A 19,317-nucleotide genomic window follows, 5' to 3' on the forward strand; every position below is an offset into this window, starting at 1 on the left:
TAAACGAGTCTCCCTGAAACTCACAATCAGCTAATTCAGAGAAACACAAGGTTTTAGCAAGAAACCGTTTCCTAAGGAGATTAAGAGTCCATACATGGAGGTTTTAGGCTCCATTATCTCAAAAGCACTATTTACAAAAGAACCACATTGCAAGTATCAGAGACACAAGTTCCGAAGTAGTTGTTCTAACTCCGAAAACAAAAACAAAAAACAATTCGAACTCAAGCACTTTAGGCACATAGGGAAAATATCATACAGCACCGTTTTGCCAACCAAAAAAAATATATCAGCGAGTTCCCATAGTCTCCATCTCGTGTGAGTTCTGTTTTGTCAGTCAGTCTTTCCAGTTCCCCAAGCGAGAAAGCTCTCCTGTGATCCAAACTCCTGAAACACACACATAACAAAACCCATATGAGCTTTTAAGAGAAGAAAGGGATTGTATAAGTTTTACCAGCTGGCTCAAACGGAACTCAGGTGGAGTATCCAGCTCTATGTTGCACGGATCAATAATCAGTTTCTGACAATCCTCCAGATCCCGTTTGAAGTCATCTGTTCCTCCCAGGTGTGCGTAATCACCAAAACATGGCTGCTGCTTATTCCTTAAACCTCCTCCTCCTCCTCCATTGTTTGTGTCCTGTGATCCCACCTGCAAGAGATCATCGCAAAGAGACAAGGCTTCCACCAGCTGTTGCGAGTTCAATATAAACTGAGATCCATCACTGTCCAACCAATTCCCTTCTTCCTCATCTTCGTGGTTTTCTTCACCTTCTTTGTTTACTTGATCGTTTTCATCTTCTTTATCAAATCTCATTATCTCATTATCTCCGTTTTCAATCACCGTCTCAGGCGCAGGCTCATCCTCGGAACTTGGTCTTTCATGATCACGTTGAGCCCCTTGAACCTCATCTTCCATATACATTGCCTCGGATGTCTTACTCTTAGGAACCATGAAGCAAAGGAAACATTCAGTTAGTTAGTGAACTAGCAAAAAGTTGTATAATTACAAAGGAACTTACCTCAGCAAGAGAAACCTCTTGGGGAGTAGCATATTCATTTGGCAAGTGAGAATCTGAGCAAAGTGGCACAGCTTGTCTACTAGGTTCAGGTGTAAACAATCTCGGAGTGACAGGATCCGCTTTAGGAGTCGTCGTTGCAGCAGCAAATATATCTTCAGAGACTTCCTCTTCAGCTTTATCTTTATCACCACCTTTTTTGAGTACTCCTTGCTGCTGAGGCTGCTGGTAGAATATCTTAGAGACAACGTACTCACCATCCTTCTCATCTTCGTCTGTTCCTAAATGATACTGATGCATAACCCAGTTGGTTTTCACGGATTTTCCTTCATAGAGAACCATTATCTTCTTGCAACCTCTCTGAACACCATCCAACACAACAGTCTTAGTCCTCCCAGTCTTGTGCCAGCGCACATCGCCAAGATCATCGTCGTGAATCTTTCTGCGCTTCCGAGTTCCTGTGCTGTAAGCTTTGATTGCTCTGTGGAAGAAGTGGGACATAGTCCCATCGTGCTTGACACCTAAAAAGGATTTCAATCTGAGTTAAAGGGAGTTGAATCACTTTAAAAATATAGAAAGAAAACATGGATTGATTGATTGATTAACCTGGTAAGTTCTTAGGATGAGTGTAACAGATTCCATCGTCTTGATCAACGGTTGGGATGAACTCGTCGATGAAAGGGTGGGGAGTTAGACCTAGTGAACCAGTTTTTGCAAGCAAATGCCATATGATCTCTGGATTAGATGGATCGAACTTCACACCTCGTGGCAAGCCTGGCCAGTCATCAACTTCCTAGACAATGTAACAGAACTTGTATTTTACAACAGTATTGGAGAATGGACCATCAAAAGAGCAAGACGTACATGGCTGTTGTCAATGAGGTGATGACAGTTGGGACAATGTCTAGTAGGATTGGTGTTCCACACCGTACGACAGGGGTCCGATGCACACAAGATTTTAGTTGCAATGCGGTTTTTGTCAACCAACCATGCTCTTCTACAAAACAGCAAAGCAAAGCATCCATCGGTCACAGGACAATAGTTCAATATATTCGAAAACATACGCACAAGTATCTTAAATAAGGTGAAAATAATCTAATGAAATCCCGAACTGAAATAAGGTTTGTAGCTAGACGAAAGGGTTAAGTTCTATAGACATATTGTGGATACTAATTAGCTGTAAAAAAAAAGGTACGAACTTTACGAAAATTACATTCATCAATCAAGAGCATTTACAGGGGCACAGTAAGCTTCCAATTTTTTTATAAACCCTACCAAAGAATGACCTAACTCTAGACGTGAAAGATAACCTCCTTATAGCGCTCATTACAAAACCGAAAAACGCTACCGTCTCCTTTCTCGAAATGAAATTGACAGAAAACGTACTTAGGTAAACGAATCGAGTGCTTACCCAGCCATTAGAGCTCGATGAAGACAGAATCCGAGAAGCCCTGAGGACAAGTCTCAGAAGTTTAGGGGTTTGAAGCTTTCTCGACACCCCAATCGATGGATGGATACTAACTATTAACTCAACTCCGGTTTATTACTGTTTTCGCTTTTTTATTTTAAAGAGAAACAAAAAAAAGATTTTAAGAGAAAATATAAAAATCTTTAGTCCTTCCCCGGAGATCACTGGGTAGTGGAGAGAGAGAGTTGGATAGGCGCCAGTTTTTATGTTTTTCCGAACAGTAGACGGAAGTTATTCTCTGCCACGCGACTTTGCGTTGACTCCAGTGGTCGTATTGATCAACGGTTGTGATATCTTTGATGCGTCTACTAATTGATTAGCTTTCCAACTAATGATGGGTTTTAATATTTTATTATTCATTAGAATGATTATATGATCTGCGACACAGCATAACACAAGATGATGGGCCTTCCATTGGAGAGGATTATTGGATTTTTATAGTCGTCATCCAACCATAAAGCATATAGAGCACTGGTGTGTGTTTATCAGCTTTTTTCTTTGAAAGAAAGTGTTTATCAGCTTTCTTTGTGCTTTTCACATATTGATAAAGGTATTTTAACACGTTGGTTTGATTTTCCAAATCAAAATCTTTCTTTTCATTGTATTTTAATCGTTTTTTATTTCCCCTTCACTCATTACAACAGTTGCCATCTCCTCGTTGAGTAAATAATAGTAGTACTTTGCAAGTGTTACACTATTCACTTGTTAGTAGACTGTAGCTGCAATTACTCCTCTAAATAGTTCGTAGACTATAGCTGCAATTACTCTTTAATAGGTCTGAGCATTCGGAGGCTTTGTCAGTTTCGGTTTGGTTGATTCAGATTTCTGGATTTTCGGTGTCATGCTCTTAACTTCCATTAGGGTTTTACTAATTATCGGGTCGGATTTGGTTCGGTTCCTTCCGGGTACGGATCGGATCGGATTGTAACCAATGTTTGAAATCGTCCAAAAATATATTTTTCAACTTAAAAAATTGACCAAAAAAATTCAAAATATAAAAATTATTCACAAATCTAATTAAAATTAGTTAAACTATCTAAATTAATTAAAAAGTATTCAAAATAACAAATAAAACAAACTACAAACATATTTTGAATACTCTAAAATATCTAAATCAACTTAACTTATATAAAACATTAACATCTTTAACTAATGTCGGTTATCTTCGGATCCTAGTATGGATTTCGGTTTGGTTCGGATTAAAAATCAAATCCCAAAGTACTAAGTTCATAAGTTTCGTTCAGATATTTTTGTATAACAGTTGTGATCCGGTTTCAGTTTTTCCGCTCCGAGTTTAGATAAGTACTTAGGTTGGGGTAAAAACACTCAGGCCTACTCTTTAAAGTTGTAACTCGCTCCTTTATTTAACATAGTTTTTAGCAGATCGGTTTGAGATCATTTTTCTGTTCAACTCATTTCAATCATGTTTTATTGACTCATTATAGTTACAAAAACGGACAGTAAAAAAGAAGAAAAGACCAAAGACAAGTGCTGCCATGTAAAGGGTATGGAAAGAGGGTTACAGTTTTGGTTTGGTACAAGATTGTGATTACTTTATAGTTCTTAGAAGTCATAGAAAGCAAAAGAGTAGAGTTTTTTTTAAGGATGCACTTGATATACAAAGGGTTTTTTTTATGAATAAAATTTAACATTCATTAAAAAAAAAAGAGTGCTGCCATGTGGGATACATTATACTTCAGAACGTTTCTTGGAGGTATCTATCCATTCTAACCTCAGTGCATGATCTCTGAATATAACAATTGGACTTTTGTAAACTGCAGACTGGTGCTTCTACTTTGAGAGATCCACACAGGTTTAGGAACTTTCTTGTAATGGATCCAAACAATCCCATGTCTGTTAAATCAGCATTACGCTATTGGGATGGTACTATACAATACAGCGTTTGCTATTTCCTCTTCTTTGAATCTGGCAACAGAGTCAAGCAAAATCCCAATAGAAATTTTGTGCTGCTGCCCTTTGCTTCTGCGTTGTATCCCTTTAGTAGCATTGGTTCGGATTGGGACAAAATCCTGCTGGACCACGTAAATTCGAGTGCCTCGTAACTTATTTCTGGAACAGCTTGACGCCACCGGTAACTTTTAATACATCAAAGAACTCTTTTCATGCCGGGTTTTGAAAAAATATCAGATACCAAAGTGTACCAGGTAAAAGAACTTAGCATCTCCATACAAACACTCTTTGTATTTCCTTGTGATGGCATAATGAGAGTGACTGGAGATGATAAGTTCTTTTACCTCATCTGTAATGTCATAATAAGAGTGACTGGAAAGGTTGGAGGAGCCAAGTTTCTGGACAGAAGTATCATCATCACAATTTATAATATATTTTTAAAAGAACCAATTTGTTCCTTTGCGTATACCAGAGACGTGTGTGTAGTTTCAAGTTTGTCCCCAAGATCAAAACATAAAACACAAAATTAGAAAAAGACAAGTCAAGAAGCCAAACATTTGGGATGGTCTTGAGATGAATAAACGAGTTTATCATTACCAGAATGGCTCTTCTGATACTTTGGCAAAACAGCCGAAGCAATAACAATGGCACATAGTAGAACCAAGCCGAGCCCTACACCATTGAGGACCACTGATTCAGCACAGTGTCTCGGGAGGTTTCTCTTGGTCTGAAGGTGTGTGAGCTTCACAAGTAGCCCAGTCTCAGCGGTGGCAATGGCTAGACCGTAGATGTAGAGTCCGAGAAAGACGTGCCATGGAAGTAACGTGCTTCTCGTTTCCCGTGCTTCTCCTCTATGCCAGAAGCTCAAGAACCCAGTCACCCACTGCAACACAACGTCGTTATTACTAAAAAGAACTCTAAAACCACAGTAGTCTCTCCCAAAAGTTGAGAGGCAATTTCGTAAATACAGGTAAGTTAATGCCCCAGTTTCCCAATAAGACACAAGCAGCGGACAGAATGCCTTCTCTATCTGTTTAATACTAATACGAATAATTAAACCTTACTAACTAGGGTGAATCTTTGTCAGGTTTCTATGAGATGAATCATCCACCATCTCAGATGTCTAAGAGAGAAAGGAGGGACGGACCTGGATAGCGAAGAGAGAAATGGAGAGTAAGCCCATCCAAGAATGGAGACTGTAGAAATTAGAGAAAATTCCAGATTCATAATGGAACTTTGTCCACATTCCAAACACTGCAGAGACTAATGCCACTCCTTGTAGCAATAGATGAACTGCTTTCTTCGTTTTCTTTGAACCAGGCAACCATCTGTGTATCAGAATCGCTGCATAATTAAAACCCCAAACCCCAAATTTTCAATTACTCAATAAATTATCCAAGAAAGAGATGAAATCTTCAAAAGAGATTCACTACTTACCTTCTCCACTTACAAGAATAAAGCCAATCACCATCAGCAGAGCATGAATTGTCTACAAGGGATCATCAAACTGATTAGGTCAGACCAGAGGAAAATCCAGTTTAAATCAGAGAGTATGGGAAATTACAGTTTTTGTGAGGCCTTTACGAGGGGCGAAGCTGGACTTGAACAAAAGAAACCAGTACACAACCACAACTGCGATTGCTAAACCTAAGAGTCTCGCAAACACGACAAGCGAATCACTTCCCATTCTCATTCAAAGTTGACTATCTCATAATAGTTGCAGACGAAGTGGGTATTTTGTGGAATGAACGACAATCATGGATCTATATATAATGGACCCCTCTATCTCCTTGTACGGCCCATTTGTTTTGAGGCTTCTGGCACTGTGCTCAAAGTCAAACTGTTTGACTTTTAAGTCCATGATCACGAAATTCTCACAAAAGCAATAAGAAAATGCATTTTACAAAATGTCAAGTCTACAAAATGACATTGAATACTGAAGAACGAACGGTATTACCAAACTTTAGACAAAGATCCGAAATCAATTTGGGACATTCGAAACCCACACAAGGGAGGTTTTAACAAGGAGAAGTATTACATAAGACTCGAGTTTTGTTTTATTGTAATATACCAAAAGCACTCAAAAGCATATGATGAGCTCCATCGGATTCGAGTCACTAGAGAACCTTTTTAGTACAATTTTTAGGAAGAACGATTTGATACACCTCCTCTCCCTTGGCCACGACCACCATATCCATTATAGCCGCCGCCACCACCACCGCGTCCATTATAGCCGCCATAGCTACGCCCACCATAACCACCACGTGAATGACCGTTCCGACCATAACCACCACGCCCTCCCCGGCCTCCTCTAAATCTTGAGAACTCACCAAATGTCTGGAATCACACCGTTACCATTTGTTAAGAGTCAAATGGGTTTCTCTCAAGATTCTGGTGAGATTGAGTATCTCCAGAAACCAGAACGGAATAGTTATGTTTAGTCCGCTTTTTGAGCGTGGACAGATATAGATAGTACCTCAGTATCTAGTTTCCGTAGTTCTGAGAACCTTGGCCTTGCATTTTGGGAATCTCTGTCATTGGTATTTGATGAGAGGCTATCGAAAAAGTCGTCTTTGTTGTAAACAGGCTACATCAATAAACAGGCACGGTATATGAGACCAGAGAGGGGGAGGGTATAGCGGTTTTACTAGATTATACAAAAGTCTACTTCACTTACTTTGACCTCGATCTTTGGCAGCTCAGAATCCTCTACGATTGGAGAATCATCATCACCATCATCATTAGTACTCTTACCAAGATGACCCCATACTTCATCCTTATTGAACTTTTCATTCATAGCCGTGAAATCAAAATCTTCAGTGAATTTCATCACCTGGTGTGATCTCTGCAACAAGGAGGATTATTAGCATACATGATGGCTATGGTTCATGGGCTATTTTTAACTGGTAAATCTTCTCCACAGTAAAAAGAAACGAAAGCCTTGTCACATTCTACAAATAAGTGAGAAGAATATTACCCCTGCTCCTCTTCCTCTTCCTCTACCTCGTCCTCTGTAACCATTATGGGTTTGGTACGAATGCCCATTTGGCTGAGAGAAAAAAAATCAGCAAACAATTAAGACTTGCAAGTCATGAATGACGAAATCTAATAGACCAAAGAAGAAACCCTGAGAGCTACGACAAAGATAAAGAGATAGGATGGAAAAATAAAATGGGCATTATTAACCTAAAGGTGCACATATAACAGGCACATGCCGTTCAAGGTAATTCAGACATCATCAAATGCAAGATAAGATCATGTTAAGTGTTCATTACGCCACAAAAACACTTCTAGATAATTCAAGGCTCTTTCTCATATCAATAAGTGAGTCGGCAAGATCATATACAAGACTGACAAGTAGATAAAAAAGATTTTAGAAATTTACTAAAAAACCTGAGTTTGCCTTGCAGATGAAGGCAATGGCAGTATTGGAGGTTGTGCTTCTGATGTAACTGGAGCAGATTGTTCCAACCTAGCTGATGATGATGCCTGAACCACCTCAACATCTTTATCCACGTTGTTAGAGGGTGGTGACAAAGAAACTGCAGCAGATCCAGACTGCAGCAGTTGGCCAGGAGTAACCAATACAGGTTTTGGCTGATCTTGACTAACGGAACTAGAAACACCAGCAACAGGACCAGATGTTAATTGTGCTGTCTGCGGTACAGAAATGGGACCAGTAACTACACTAGGCTTGTCAGACAGTGGAAGGCCAGCACTTGTATCGGTAACTCTAGTACTTGGTACAGAAAAGGGAAGCAAATTAGTATCCTGAGGACGGGCAGGAGGCACAGAAATAGGAGCCTTGTTCGAAAACAAAGGAGGTGCCATATCTGAAGCTAGGGAAGGAGATGGTGCTGATTGCAGGCCTGAAGACAGCGTCATAGGTAGACTAGTAAAAGGCAAAGAACTGGGTGCTGGACTTTGAGAACTACTGCTAAAAGGAAACAATGAAGAGGGTGGTTCCGGCAAGCTTGAGCCCTGAAAAGTTGATGAACCAGCAGGTGTAGGGGCATTAAAGTTAGGATATTGCAAGGGTTGCTGTAGAGAGCTGGGCATTGGCAGTCCATGAGGGGGTCGAATCAGAGACTGTTGATGCAACTGGGGAAGACCATTGGGAGGTGGTGAGTAGAATCCTTGCCAATACATTGGCGGTTGTGGCGATGCTCCCCAAGAATTAAGATTTCCACCAGGCTGATACAAAGGCATTGAGTTTTGGAATCCCATCCCAGGTTGTCCATTATGAGAACTAATGTCAGGCAGAGGATTGCTCGCTGCAGGAGGCAAGCTACTCGATGTAGGCATAGGGCTAGGGTAGTGAGACTGCAAAACAAGAAGAGGATACATCAAAGTGAGACTAAGGTCGCAAACAAGATCTCTCTATAACATTTCCACAATTCACCTGGATGATAGCAGGGTCATTGTTTATAGTAGGTGGAGCTGGAGGTTGTACAGGTGGAGAGGCTTTGACTTGCAAATCCTGCCAACAGCAAGAAGAATCAGTGTGCACAAACAGTGATAATAACATCATAGCATAAGCACAATCCTGATGGATACCTTGATATCGGTTCCACGGAACAATATGTACTCATAAACTTTGTCACTAGGAGGAACTTGAGGACCATCTTTCTTCCTTCCTTCGGTTCCAAACGATCGGACTACAATACATTCAAAATTAAAGGCATCAGGAAATCTCAATCTCACTAGACCTAAGCTCTCATTTCAAAGCAATCCTGCGACTTAATCGAAACGAAATCGTACCGTTCTGGAGTCCGATACTGGATTCATCGGTATTGATGTTGTAAAGGATGCCTTCGTATCTGATCTCGCTCTTGGATGTCAAGCTAATCAAGCTCCCTACGTAAGAATCGGCACCGGAGGAGCTCGATTTCGCGCCTGTGTTATCAGTCGCCATGTCCGATCTACGTCTCTCTTCGCCGGAGTACCAAGAAGAATCCTCACACTAGGCAAGTTCCTGATCTGATCCGCTTCGAGAGAGAGAGAGAGAAAGAAAGAAAGCTATCGAAACAGAACGATTAGGGTTTACTCTAATTGGGGGAGATCCAGCATATTCTCTCTTTCTCATTATCCATTCCCGTAAATTACCCAAAGTACCCTCGTGGAGTTTCCGTTGACGTGAATCTGCTAACTAATCGTGGAAAGCCACATGTCTACTTGTATAGCCCTCTTCTTAATTTACCTTTTGGTCCAGCCAAGCCTACGAGCCACTCTATTTGGACGGTTCCTATTGGTAGTTATTGATGCTTGTTCAATATATAGACTGGAATGGTTTTCAAGTATTTGCAACGAGAATATTCCGAGACATGAAATGTACTTTTGTGAGCAGACATACAGCCAAAGATGGAAGCTGTGGATATGCTCTATGGACAATGAAACGGTAAATCGTATTCTCTTCATGTGTCCATATGCTAGGTTATCTGGGCTATGTCTCCGATTCATGCTCCTCCAAATGGGGAAATGTCACATCCAACAAATCAACAAATCTGTTTCGTTTGGTGAACCTGAAACATCAAGATCCTACTGAAAAAGTACATGATCACCTGGTTCCTTGGCTGCTTTGGAGAATGTGGAAGAATAGAAATGACTTCAGGTTCAAAAGAACTGATTACTCAGCGCCAAATGCAGTCAGCAAAGCATGGGAGGACATAGAAAATGGTTGAAAAGAAAGGAGGAAGGAAAAACTGTAGCCAACACAGCCACCTGTGGTAGTCCACATCATAGATGGAAACCCCCACCTCCTAGCTGGATAAATGACCGGCATCAAAATGGAGTGGGCTGGATTAGCAGAAATGATCATGGTAGACTGCTATGGACATGCATGAAAGGCGTTCAGAGATTGGGATCACTTAGAGAAACATGAGCGAAATGAATCAAATGGGCAATGCATTCTATGTGCAGCCTAGGATACAAATATGTGATCTTTGAGACAAACGCAATTTTGATTGTCAAAATGATCGCAGGAATTGAAACAATATGGCCAAAACTCAGACCGATCATCCAGAAAATATTACACTGTCTCTCTGCAAACGTTGGCTACAAGATATAGTATCACCCACAGGAGGATAATAAAGTAGCAGATAGAATAGCAAATGAGACTTTTTCTTTAGAGAATCATGTCCCTAAATTATACTCTATTGTGGCAGATTGGTTGAAATTTGTGTTTGAGACAGATTTGCCTATTGTAGTTTCAAACTTTGTTGGTGAATGAAAATTGAAGTTGAGCACAAAAAAAAAAAAAATTTGTTGCAGCTAATGCTTTGGTTGCTAGTGGTATTGATGGAAACATTTTATATACGTAGAAAGAAAGAGGCTTGCACTTAAAAATAAATAAAAAATAAAAAAGAGGCTTGCACTTGTGACTCCATTTACTTTGGTTGCAAGAACATCTTCAACATCATTCTATTTTTTTCTATGATTTATTCTAAAATAGAATAATTTTTTATAAAGTAAGTTTTAATCCAATAATATTATTCTATAATAGAGTTACTTTATTATAGATAATAAAGTGGAATATTAAAGAATGCTAATTTTTAGTATATTTTTAGAGTAAAAATGTGACATTCATGTATATTGCACTCTATAATAAAATAATTTTGTTATACAATAATACTATTTGAACAAAAATTACTTTATAATATAGTTACTCTATTACTCTATTTTAGAGTAAATTATTAAAAAATAGAGTGTCATTGAAGATCTCTAAGACTAAAAACAAACCAAAATAATATGTCCATTCCTTGGTTGTATTGTCTTAAGTCTTAACAAACACTAAACAGAAATGAAACCTCAATTCATGTGCTGAAGCTGGAATGAGCTCATGAACGGAGCTGCAATGATAAAAGGGGTACCACTGCATTATACAATTATGGATACAACATTTGAAAGGTGGATTTCTATTTTCTAAGTCAAGAGAGAATATCAGTCAAAGTTTCAACCATTTTGTTCCCACAACTGAACTAGAGCTTTTGGCATGCACTTCCTGTCACACCACCACTGCCCAAAAGATTGCGTAAAACATCATCAAGGCCGGATCTGGACACATGCCTATAAATATTTAAAACTAAATTTATACAACAACAATGCAAAAGAAACTTAAAGACAAAAAAATAGACTTTTTAAAAAATTACATGAAGATATAATTATTACACAAATTTAAATATTACAACAACAATAATAGTCAGATAAATTTGATCAGGAGCCTCCAAAAATCTCCGTAATATTGTCCAAACAAATTTTGTGCAACCGAAGATGGTTGTTGTTGTTGTTTTGATGTCTTTTTCATACGATTGTTTCTTATTCAGATTGGATGTATTCACTGAGTATTAATATCATCGATATAAGTTAAGTTTTTTAGCAATATTTATTTTCCTCTTTTATTTTTTTTGTTTAGATCTAATTTATTTACAAGTTTAAGATCACCCGATTTTAACAATTTTTAGTTTGTAATCTACAAATTTAAAATAAAGAGAGTAATTTTTACTTCGAAATGCACTAGTTGATCATATGTGCATTACATAAATAATTTTATGGAATAATCTGATTTTTTTTGTAACTTAATAATAATCTGATATTTTAATTGAATTTTAATATTAATTATGTTATTTCTTCTTAAAATTTACATTTAATATAACATTTTATTAATTAACACTATTGTAATATTTTATATATGTGTTTAGTTATTTACAAAAATTTTATGAATTTAAATTAATTATGACAAATATAAGGACCATAGTATAAGATACAAATACTTTTGAAGTTAAGTTTGAAGTTTTACTTTTGGAGAAAAATAATTTTAAACCTCAAACGTAGAGTTTTTAAAACTTCATAAGTTTCCTTTTGGAAATGCTCTAACAGAGCCAAAGCGCTAAACTGATTTTCGTATAAAAAAACAGTGACAACGACATATGTGTGGTTAGATTAAATTAAATTAAATTTGTTAGGTTACGAACAAAATGGGCCAAATATATATAAATTTTAGAGTGACTCTACTTCAATAGAGTAACTTTTTATTTACAATTTTTAAACTACCAATTATGATTTACATGAATTTTTAAAAACTGCAGTAAAAATTAAAAGTGGTTGTAAAACCTCTATTACCTAAAGCACTATTTTCTGTATTGTAGGAAAAAAATATATGGCTGTAAAAATATATTCTTATATTTTTATTTATTTCATTGAATTTTTTTACCTAGATAAAATATATCTATATGAAAAAATTAAACATATTAAATTTTACAACTTATATTTTAATTCTATAACCCAAGTAATCACTTCAAAGATGTTTTTTAAAGAAAAAATACAAATTTTGAGGCTAATATAAATACGTGTCTTTTTTTTAACGTCTGATTAATTATGCTATTACAACTATGAAAAATATTACATAGACGATTCTACAGTCATGACTGTTGGAAGCTCCCTTAGTCTAGTGGTTTGATTGAGGGTTCATTAATGCTTCTACACCAAAAGGTCTGGGGTTCAAACTCCAGAAAACGCAAATTATGCAGATTATAGAGAAAAAAAGTTACAAGAGGTCTTCAGCATGGTGCATGAAGTATCATCGAACATGAATCTCATAGGGCGGCTCGGAGTGATGCAGTCAGACGTGCATTCTCATATGATGGTAGAATTGTCGGCTGTAGAAACGTCTATGTAATATTTTTCATCGTTGTAATAGTATAAATACGAGTCTAATATTATAAATTTATTTATTCACAAAATTAATATACAAACGCTAAAGGAACATTGCTCAATTGTGTTTTGCTTTATGTTCTTTGCTTTCTTTGAAGATTAATTGGCGTTTGTTCATGTAACTAGTTACTGGTAGGCCGGAACGGATCGGGTATCCGAGTAATTTTAAGGTATCCGGATCCAGATCTTTATCCGGCGGATCCATAATTTTACTATCCTTATCCGGATTCGGGGTTCTCGGATATCCAGGTGTCGGATATCCTTCTAAAAATTATATTATCCAGCAAATATCCGGATCCGGATTTGGATCCTTAAAATAAATAAAAATAATATTAATATATATAAAATATTAACAATAATTTTAAAATAAAAATACATATAATGTCTTTAATTATTCTATGTATAATATTACAAAATTTACATAAAATTTATATATACTATTATAAAAATGAAAATATATTAAATAAAATTAATTTATATATATATATATTACTATTTTTGAAATATTTATTAATAAAACTTACGGATCCGGATATCCTGACATAAAAATTAAGATATCCGGATCCGGATCCGACTTTGACGGATCCAACATTTAACTATCCGGATCCGGATTCGGTCCCTCCGGATATCCGGATTTTCGGATCGGATCCGGATCGAATCTCGGATCGAATCCGGATCTCCGATAAAAGTCTGAGGCCTAGTTACTGGTGAGAATCACAAAGCCATATAAATTCGTGAAAGAATCATACAACTAGTGGGAAAGTGGTTCAAAGTAACATGTTGATAAAATTTAGAAGAAAACTAGTTTTATATTTGATGAAATTATTGATAAAATTTAGAAGAAAAAAAGAGTTTTTTTTTTTTTTGAAAAGAGTTTGATATATATGATGAAAGTGATTGTAGTAAGATAGTAACATATGTATAAAATTTAAATGAAAAAAAAAAGAGTTTGATCATTATTCATTAACGAAACCTGCTATGATGCATAGTTCACACTAAACACTAATAGTTAAAGATCCACTTTTTGATGTTATTAGCCCTTTTCGATTGTTCTAGCCACACACATATACCAACCAGGGGCGGATGTACGTCGAAGGTGGAGGGGGCATATGCCCCCCATGAAATAACTACACCTAATGTAAATTGTTAAGGCAATTTAGTATTTTCCCCATTCATTATAATTATTTTGCCCCAGTCACTTTTTTCTTTCGTTCACTATTTTAGTTAATTTAATTATTTTTACTTATAATTGGGGTTGTCCGTTAAATACAATGGCTAATAATTTTTTTTTTCATTGTTTACTAATATCACTCAATAGACATGCATTTTTGCTTAATTTCTTTTAAAGCTTAAATTATAAACAATTTAATAATAATTGTTTTAATTTTATTTTATATGATATTATTAATAATGACTACAGATTAAATTTTTTTGAACATAAGCTATAACTTTATTTTCACAGGTCATGTCTGTCTAAATATTTTACAGTAAATATTTTAAGTAAACTTTCAACAAATTTCCAATAGAATTTATATAACATGCTATATTTTTTTGGGATAATTTTTTGGATAATTTGAATAAAATTATGTTTTATATTTTGCCGCCGGTGAAATTTTTTTCTAGCTCCGCCACTGATACCAACCACAAGTGAGTATTTCACCATCCCCAAGCAAAACATGACATGGTTTAAGTTACTTTCTCTTCGTTCATGTCATAAGTAAAAACTAGTATTAGTTGTTGGGTAAGGTCAGGAAAATTTACAAGTTTACACAATCTCAGCCTTTTACTTTCCACTCCCTCCCCCATGCTTTGGTGAGCGTTGTTTTCTTCTACTTCTCCAAGTTCACATCTTTACCAAGACACACATCTCATGATATCTAACATTCTAACTTATGATGTAACCAAAACGAGACATCAATAACAAAGTGGAGTTTAGCAAATTTAGACAACCTTTTCGTTAACGTCAACGCGGAAGTCTATTAATTAATGCTGATACTCTGAGTTTCCTTATGTGGGCTCGTGCAATATAAGAAGTTTGAATTGACAAATATCTATAAATTTTGATTCGATCTATTATCCGTTTCGATTCAATCTAGAAATTAAGTATCAGTAACTTAACGAAGCAAAAAATAATATATATACGTTAGAACAAATCAAATCATAAATATTAAATGTTAAAGATTAATATCTGATCTGACCCGTCTGGCACATATATACATATATATAACTAGGTGATTTTCTCGTGCTCATGCACGGATATAAATATTTATAATAATCAATTAATATTTTGTTCAATTTAAATAATTTTATAATTTACATATATAATTTACTAATAATAATATTATGTTGTTTTAATTAGATATATATTTTGTATATGTAATATCTAGTCGATTTAGTCATTGTATATTAGATTGCATTTACTTCTCTAAATTCAACCATGTTTTTTTTTGTTCTAACTGGATTAAAATTTTGAGTAAATCTGCTATATTTTTGTAAGATTATGTATAACATATTTTTAGAGTTAAATAGACAAAATAAACTAAGTGTTAATCAATTAAAAATTACATAAAGGAGCATAAATATACTATTTTGAAATCTCATGCATATATAGTTTACAAAAAAACATATTAAAAAATATTTAATTTTTTTATTTATTAATATGTTTTGAAGTATCCTGTAATTTATATGTATAAAATAAAAAAATACTTTTTCAAAGAATATGTTTTATTCTAGTTAGACCTTTGATTTTGGATTTAAAAAATGGGATAATTTCAGTTACTTACTTTGTGAGTTATTGAGTATATTTTGATAAAAAAAATTCTTAATATCAATATTATTTCTTTAACATTTTTTTAATTAGAACTTGATTTTGGATATAAGAAATTGAATTATTTCAGTTACTCATTTTGTGTGTATATTGAACTACATATATTCCATCAAATTAAAGTATAATTATTTTTGATTCTTATAAAATCAAACCGAATTGATTTTATTTATTGTATTAGTTCAGTTTTTCATCTTAGATGTATAAGTAAATTTTAATAATATATTTTTAATTTAAGATTTATATATATAAATATATATATCTTTTTTATCTTTATAAATATTTCCTTTTTATTATATATGTAATTTGGAAAAAAGAAAAGGAAACTAAATTACAATCTAATTAATAGAAACAAATAAATAAAAAGATTTTTTAATAAAGGTAATTAGATACGGTGTAATATTTTAATTCATTAAGGTTACCTTTGTAAATCAACCATCGTAAGAATTAACGTGAGAGCGACACCTATAAAAGTGACTTCTCAAATAATATTATAGAGATGATATATATATATATATATAAAGATTGTTAAAGTAAATAATACCTATTTTATAGTATTATCAATTACAATTATGTACATATAATAGTTGATATTATATCGTATAATTGTTGTTACAAATTTTATAATTATTCTTTTACCTTTACAAGTTTAAAAATATTGTACAATTATTCTTTGCAATCCTTGACGACATATGTTATATAATCTTCTTACATGTACAATTTTTACAACATTCTTTTTCATTAAATACAGTATTTAGTTATTTCAAGTTTTAAAATGATATGTTATTATTTTTATCATAAAATATTGTACTGTTCACTACATTTAGATCATTTTTTGAAATTTAAAATTTACTCTTACGAAATGAATCAAATATCTGGTTAAAAATACATATTTATCAGATATTCGGGCATCAAATATCCAGATGGTATCGAAGCAAATCGAATCATATAATTGGTGATCCAGACTAAATGAAACAGATCAAAAATATCTTGAGGAGCTCGAATATCTAATTGTGTCCAACCCTAATAAGAAGCCCCACAACATTTGGTTTATACATATTTGCAATTAAGGGGATTATATAATTAAATCTTCCATGTTCCAGCCTTCTGGACGTATATGTGCTTCCCTAATTCCAAATGTTCTCGTGTCATGTATGTTATGTTTTCAGTTATGAAAGCTATCAAACCTATGCAGGTTGGTCCTAAAGTAATACATGTACTACATTCTGTCCAATCTTTTTTTTTGATGAAATTTTGAATTTATTGATCATCATCAAGGGGAATTTACAAAGAATACTATTCTAGAAAAAAATGAGGTTACGTATATTTATAGGAAAAAAGAGAAATTTGTACAAAGAGCTCTATGGTCACTCAAAAACCTCAGATCATCTTCTTAGAAGTCCCGCAAGTCTGTGATCAGCCTTGTACCCCAAATAAGAGATCTTGTTCTTGACTACCTTATTAACCATACTGATCATCTGTTATGTTCCCTTCTGCCCTTGTTGATGCCTTCTGAGATTTCTTTCAACCACCACTTGAAAAAGTAAGCGAATGAGAATCTGGCCCATTTGAGTTAGATGCTCCTTCACGAACAAAACTTAGCATATCTGACCAATCTGGGTTGATTCTCCGTCCTATGAGCTTGCCTGTAGCTCTGTCCCATATAATGTATGAATAGGGACACACAAAAGACATGTGATCACGAGTCTAATCCCTTTCACCACACAGGATGCATCCTTGCGTAATTTTCCATTACCTCATTCGATCGCTGGTAAAGGGCATGTTCTGAATTGAAAGCCAAACAAAAAAAAGCAAACCTAGGAATGCCTTATTTGAACTGCACACACAACTACCCCAGTACTTTTGATTTCTTACAACGTTCCCATGTTCTTGTAGCAGAAAAGTAATCCATATAAACCTCAGTATCATGCCTCCAGAGGAATTTATCATCACCCAACCGTTGATCAGGGACAGGTTCTGCTTGAATTTTGGCATGAAGCTCTTGGAAATGACGGCTCCTTTGCCCCCTTACACTCCACTATTACTATAGAACAGCATCACACACCCTTGCACTTCGAACAATCCCAAGATAATGTGTGCCAACTGCACCTGTTACTTTGATAAGTTTGCCAACACGCAGCCAATCATCATGCCACAAGAAAGCTCTTGCACCATTACCAACTTCCACCCTGATAAACTGAAATGCCAGAGTACGCATCTTAAGGAGTTTTCTCCATATCCATGATCATGTAGATTCATCACGCACATCCCAGTATGACGTAGGAGATAATGTTAAATCCACGAAACCCACATAGAGTCTGACATATTAAATATGCGCTATATCAAATTAAGTGCAAAGACTCTGACATAATCACAAAGTCTCCTAAAAGCGTCTTCAACTCTACTTCATAATTTACTGCAAAATGGAGTAGGAAATAGAGTAGTGAAGAAACAAAAAAGTGTTTACTCCATAAATGGAATAATGATTTTTTTATGTTTTTTCATTGCTCTATTTCACACTTCATTTCGCAGTAAATTATGTAATGGGAATGGAGATGCGCTAATACCAAGTCCCCCATCTGACTTTGGATAACACAATTTTTCCATCGGACTTTAGTCTTATGGGTCTGATGAGGATCTCCTGACCACAGAAAAACACTACAAAAGCTCTCAATTGTATCCAGACAAGCCATTGGCAAGATAAAAGCTTGATTCCAGAAGTTAGCTATGCTGGAAATAACTGATTTATAAGCTGCAAAGACCCTGCATATGATAAAATTTTATTGGTCTAGGAGAGCATTTTTGTTCTGATTTTATCTATCAACGACTCACAATCCTCCTTAGAAAGAGTGAATCAAAGAGTGAATCGGGTGAATTTTAATTTTACCACAAGTTTGATATCACTTTCATATCTATATTATTAAAAAAGAAGTACAGATTTAGACTTACCCTTAAAATTGTAAAATATTTACAATACAATGCCACTGAAAATTAAATAAACCTATTATTAAGTAATGCTTGTCTTTTCTAATTATTACATAATTTTCTTAAATAATTATAACACTAACAAAGATTTCGGCAACAAGAGAATAAAATCTTCACTTTCCCTATTCGTGGTTTCAAAACGATCACAATAAACAAAATATTCTGAAAATTAAAGCCAAAAATGTTGTGGCTAAAATCATGCCTTTTATTATTTTATGTAAATTCTATTATAAATAATAAGCCAATGTAAATTCAATATGATAAATAGGTTTAATAGTATAAAGTATATAACACCAGATTTTAAATAGTATATAAAATAATTTTATTATATCTATCATAAAAATTCGATCCATAAAAAAATACATTTGTGCGGATATACGAGTCATATTCTAAAAATGCAGATGATA

The 19,317-nt window shown here is 34.9% G+C and overlaps 3 protein-coding genes across 3 annotated transcripts; all 3 read right to left on the reverse strand.

The window, feature by feature from the left end:
* Positions 1 to 85: 85 nt before the first annotated feature.
* On the reverse strand, positions 86 to 2,664 carry LOC106394296 (SUPPRESSOR OF GAMMA RESPONSE 1). Its single transcript, XM_013834885.3, has 6 exons — positions 2,425 to 2,664; positions 1,878 to 2,010; positions 1,620 to 1,806; positions 1,017 to 1,534; positions 452 to 937; positions 86 to 384 (listed from the first exon to the last, which is right to left on the reverse strand). The coding sequence occupies exons 1-6, from the start codon at positions 2,430 to 2,432 to the stop codon at positions 331 to 333; spliced, it is 1,386 nt and encodes a 461-aa protein (XP_013690339.2). The 5' UTR covers positions 2,433 to 2,664; the 3' UTR covers positions 86 to 330.
* A 2,139-nt stretch (positions 2,665 to 4,803) lies between these two features.
* Positions 4,804 to 6,150, reverse strand: LOC106394320 (probable transmembrane ascorbate ferrireductase 4). The gene is made up of 4 exons (XM_022706525.2): positions 5,957 to 6,150; positions 5,830 to 5,881; positions 5,540 to 5,736; positions 4,804 to 5,275 (listed from the first exon to the last, which is right to left on the reverse strand). Exons 1-4 carry the CDS (start codon positions 6,083 to 6,085, stop codon positions 4,934 to 4,936), a joined length of 720 nt encoding a protein of 239 aa, XP_022562246.1. The 5' UTR covers positions 6,086 to 6,150; the 3' UTR covers positions 4,804 to 4,933.
* A 113-nt stretch (positions 6,151 to 6,263) lies between these two features.
* LOC106394310 (protein decapping 5) lies at positions 6,264 to 10,056 on the reverse strand. Its single transcript, XM_013834892.3, has 8 exons — positions 9,154 to 10,056; positions 8,950 to 9,050; positions 8,795 to 8,872; positions 7,786 to 8,715; positions 7,370 to 7,441; positions 7,070 to 7,237; positions 6,869 to 6,979; positions 6,264 to 6,729 (listed from the first exon to the last, which is right to left on the reverse strand). The coding sequence occupies exons 1-8, from the start codon at positions 9,305 to 9,307 to the stop codon at positions 6,535 to 6,537; spliced, it is 1,809 nt and encodes a 602-aa protein (XP_013690346.1). The 5' UTR covers positions 9,308 to 10,056; the 3' UTR covers positions 6,264 to 6,534.
* Positions 10,057 to 19,317: the final 9,261 nt, after the last annotated feature.

This window comes from Brassica napus, chromosome C7, assembly GCF_020379485.1.
Source record: "Brassica napus cultivar Da-Ae chromosome C7, Da-Ae, whole genome shotgun sequence".
NCBI lineage: Eukaryota > Viridiplantae > Streptophyta > Magnoliopsida > Brassicales > Brassicaceae > Brassica > Brassica napus.

Bases quoted from the DNA above. Each gene is read 5' to 3' on its own strand.
- LOC106394296 (XM_013834885.3), bottom strand. The intron at 1,535-1,619 runs GTTAATCAATCA...AATCCTTTTTAG, and splicing joins TCATCCTAAGAACTTACCAG to GTGTCAAGCACGATGGGACT. The intron at 938-1,016 runs GTAAGTTCCTTT...ATGGTTCCTAAG, and splicing joins AAGAGGTTTCTCTTGCTGAG to AGTAAGACATCCGAGGCAAT.
- LOC106394320 (XM_022706525.2), bottom strand. From the start codon at position 6,085: ATGAGAATGGGAAGTGATTCGCTTGTCGTGTTTGCGAGACTCTTAGGT. The intron at 5,737-5,829 runs GTAAGTAGTGAA...TTAATTATGCAG, and splicing joins TATTCTTGTAAGTGGAGAAG to CGATTCTGATACACAGATGG. The intron at 5,276-5,539 runs GTCCGTCCCTCC...GTTGTGTTGCAG, and splicing joins TTTCTCTCTTCGCTATCCAG to TGGGTGACTGGGTTCTTGAG.
- LOC106394310 (XM_013834892.3), bottom strand. From the start codon at position 9,307: ATGGCGACTGATAACACAGGCGCGAAATCGAGCTCCTCCGGTGCCGAT. The intron at 7,442-7,785 runs GTTTTTTAGTAA...TTTTTCTCTCAG, and splicing joins CATCTGCAAGGCAAACTCAG to CCAAATGGGCATTCGTACCA. The intron at 7,238-7,369 runs GTAATATTCTTC...TCCTTGTTGCAG, and splicing joins GAAGAGGAAGAGGAGCAGGG to AGATCACACCAGGTGATGAA.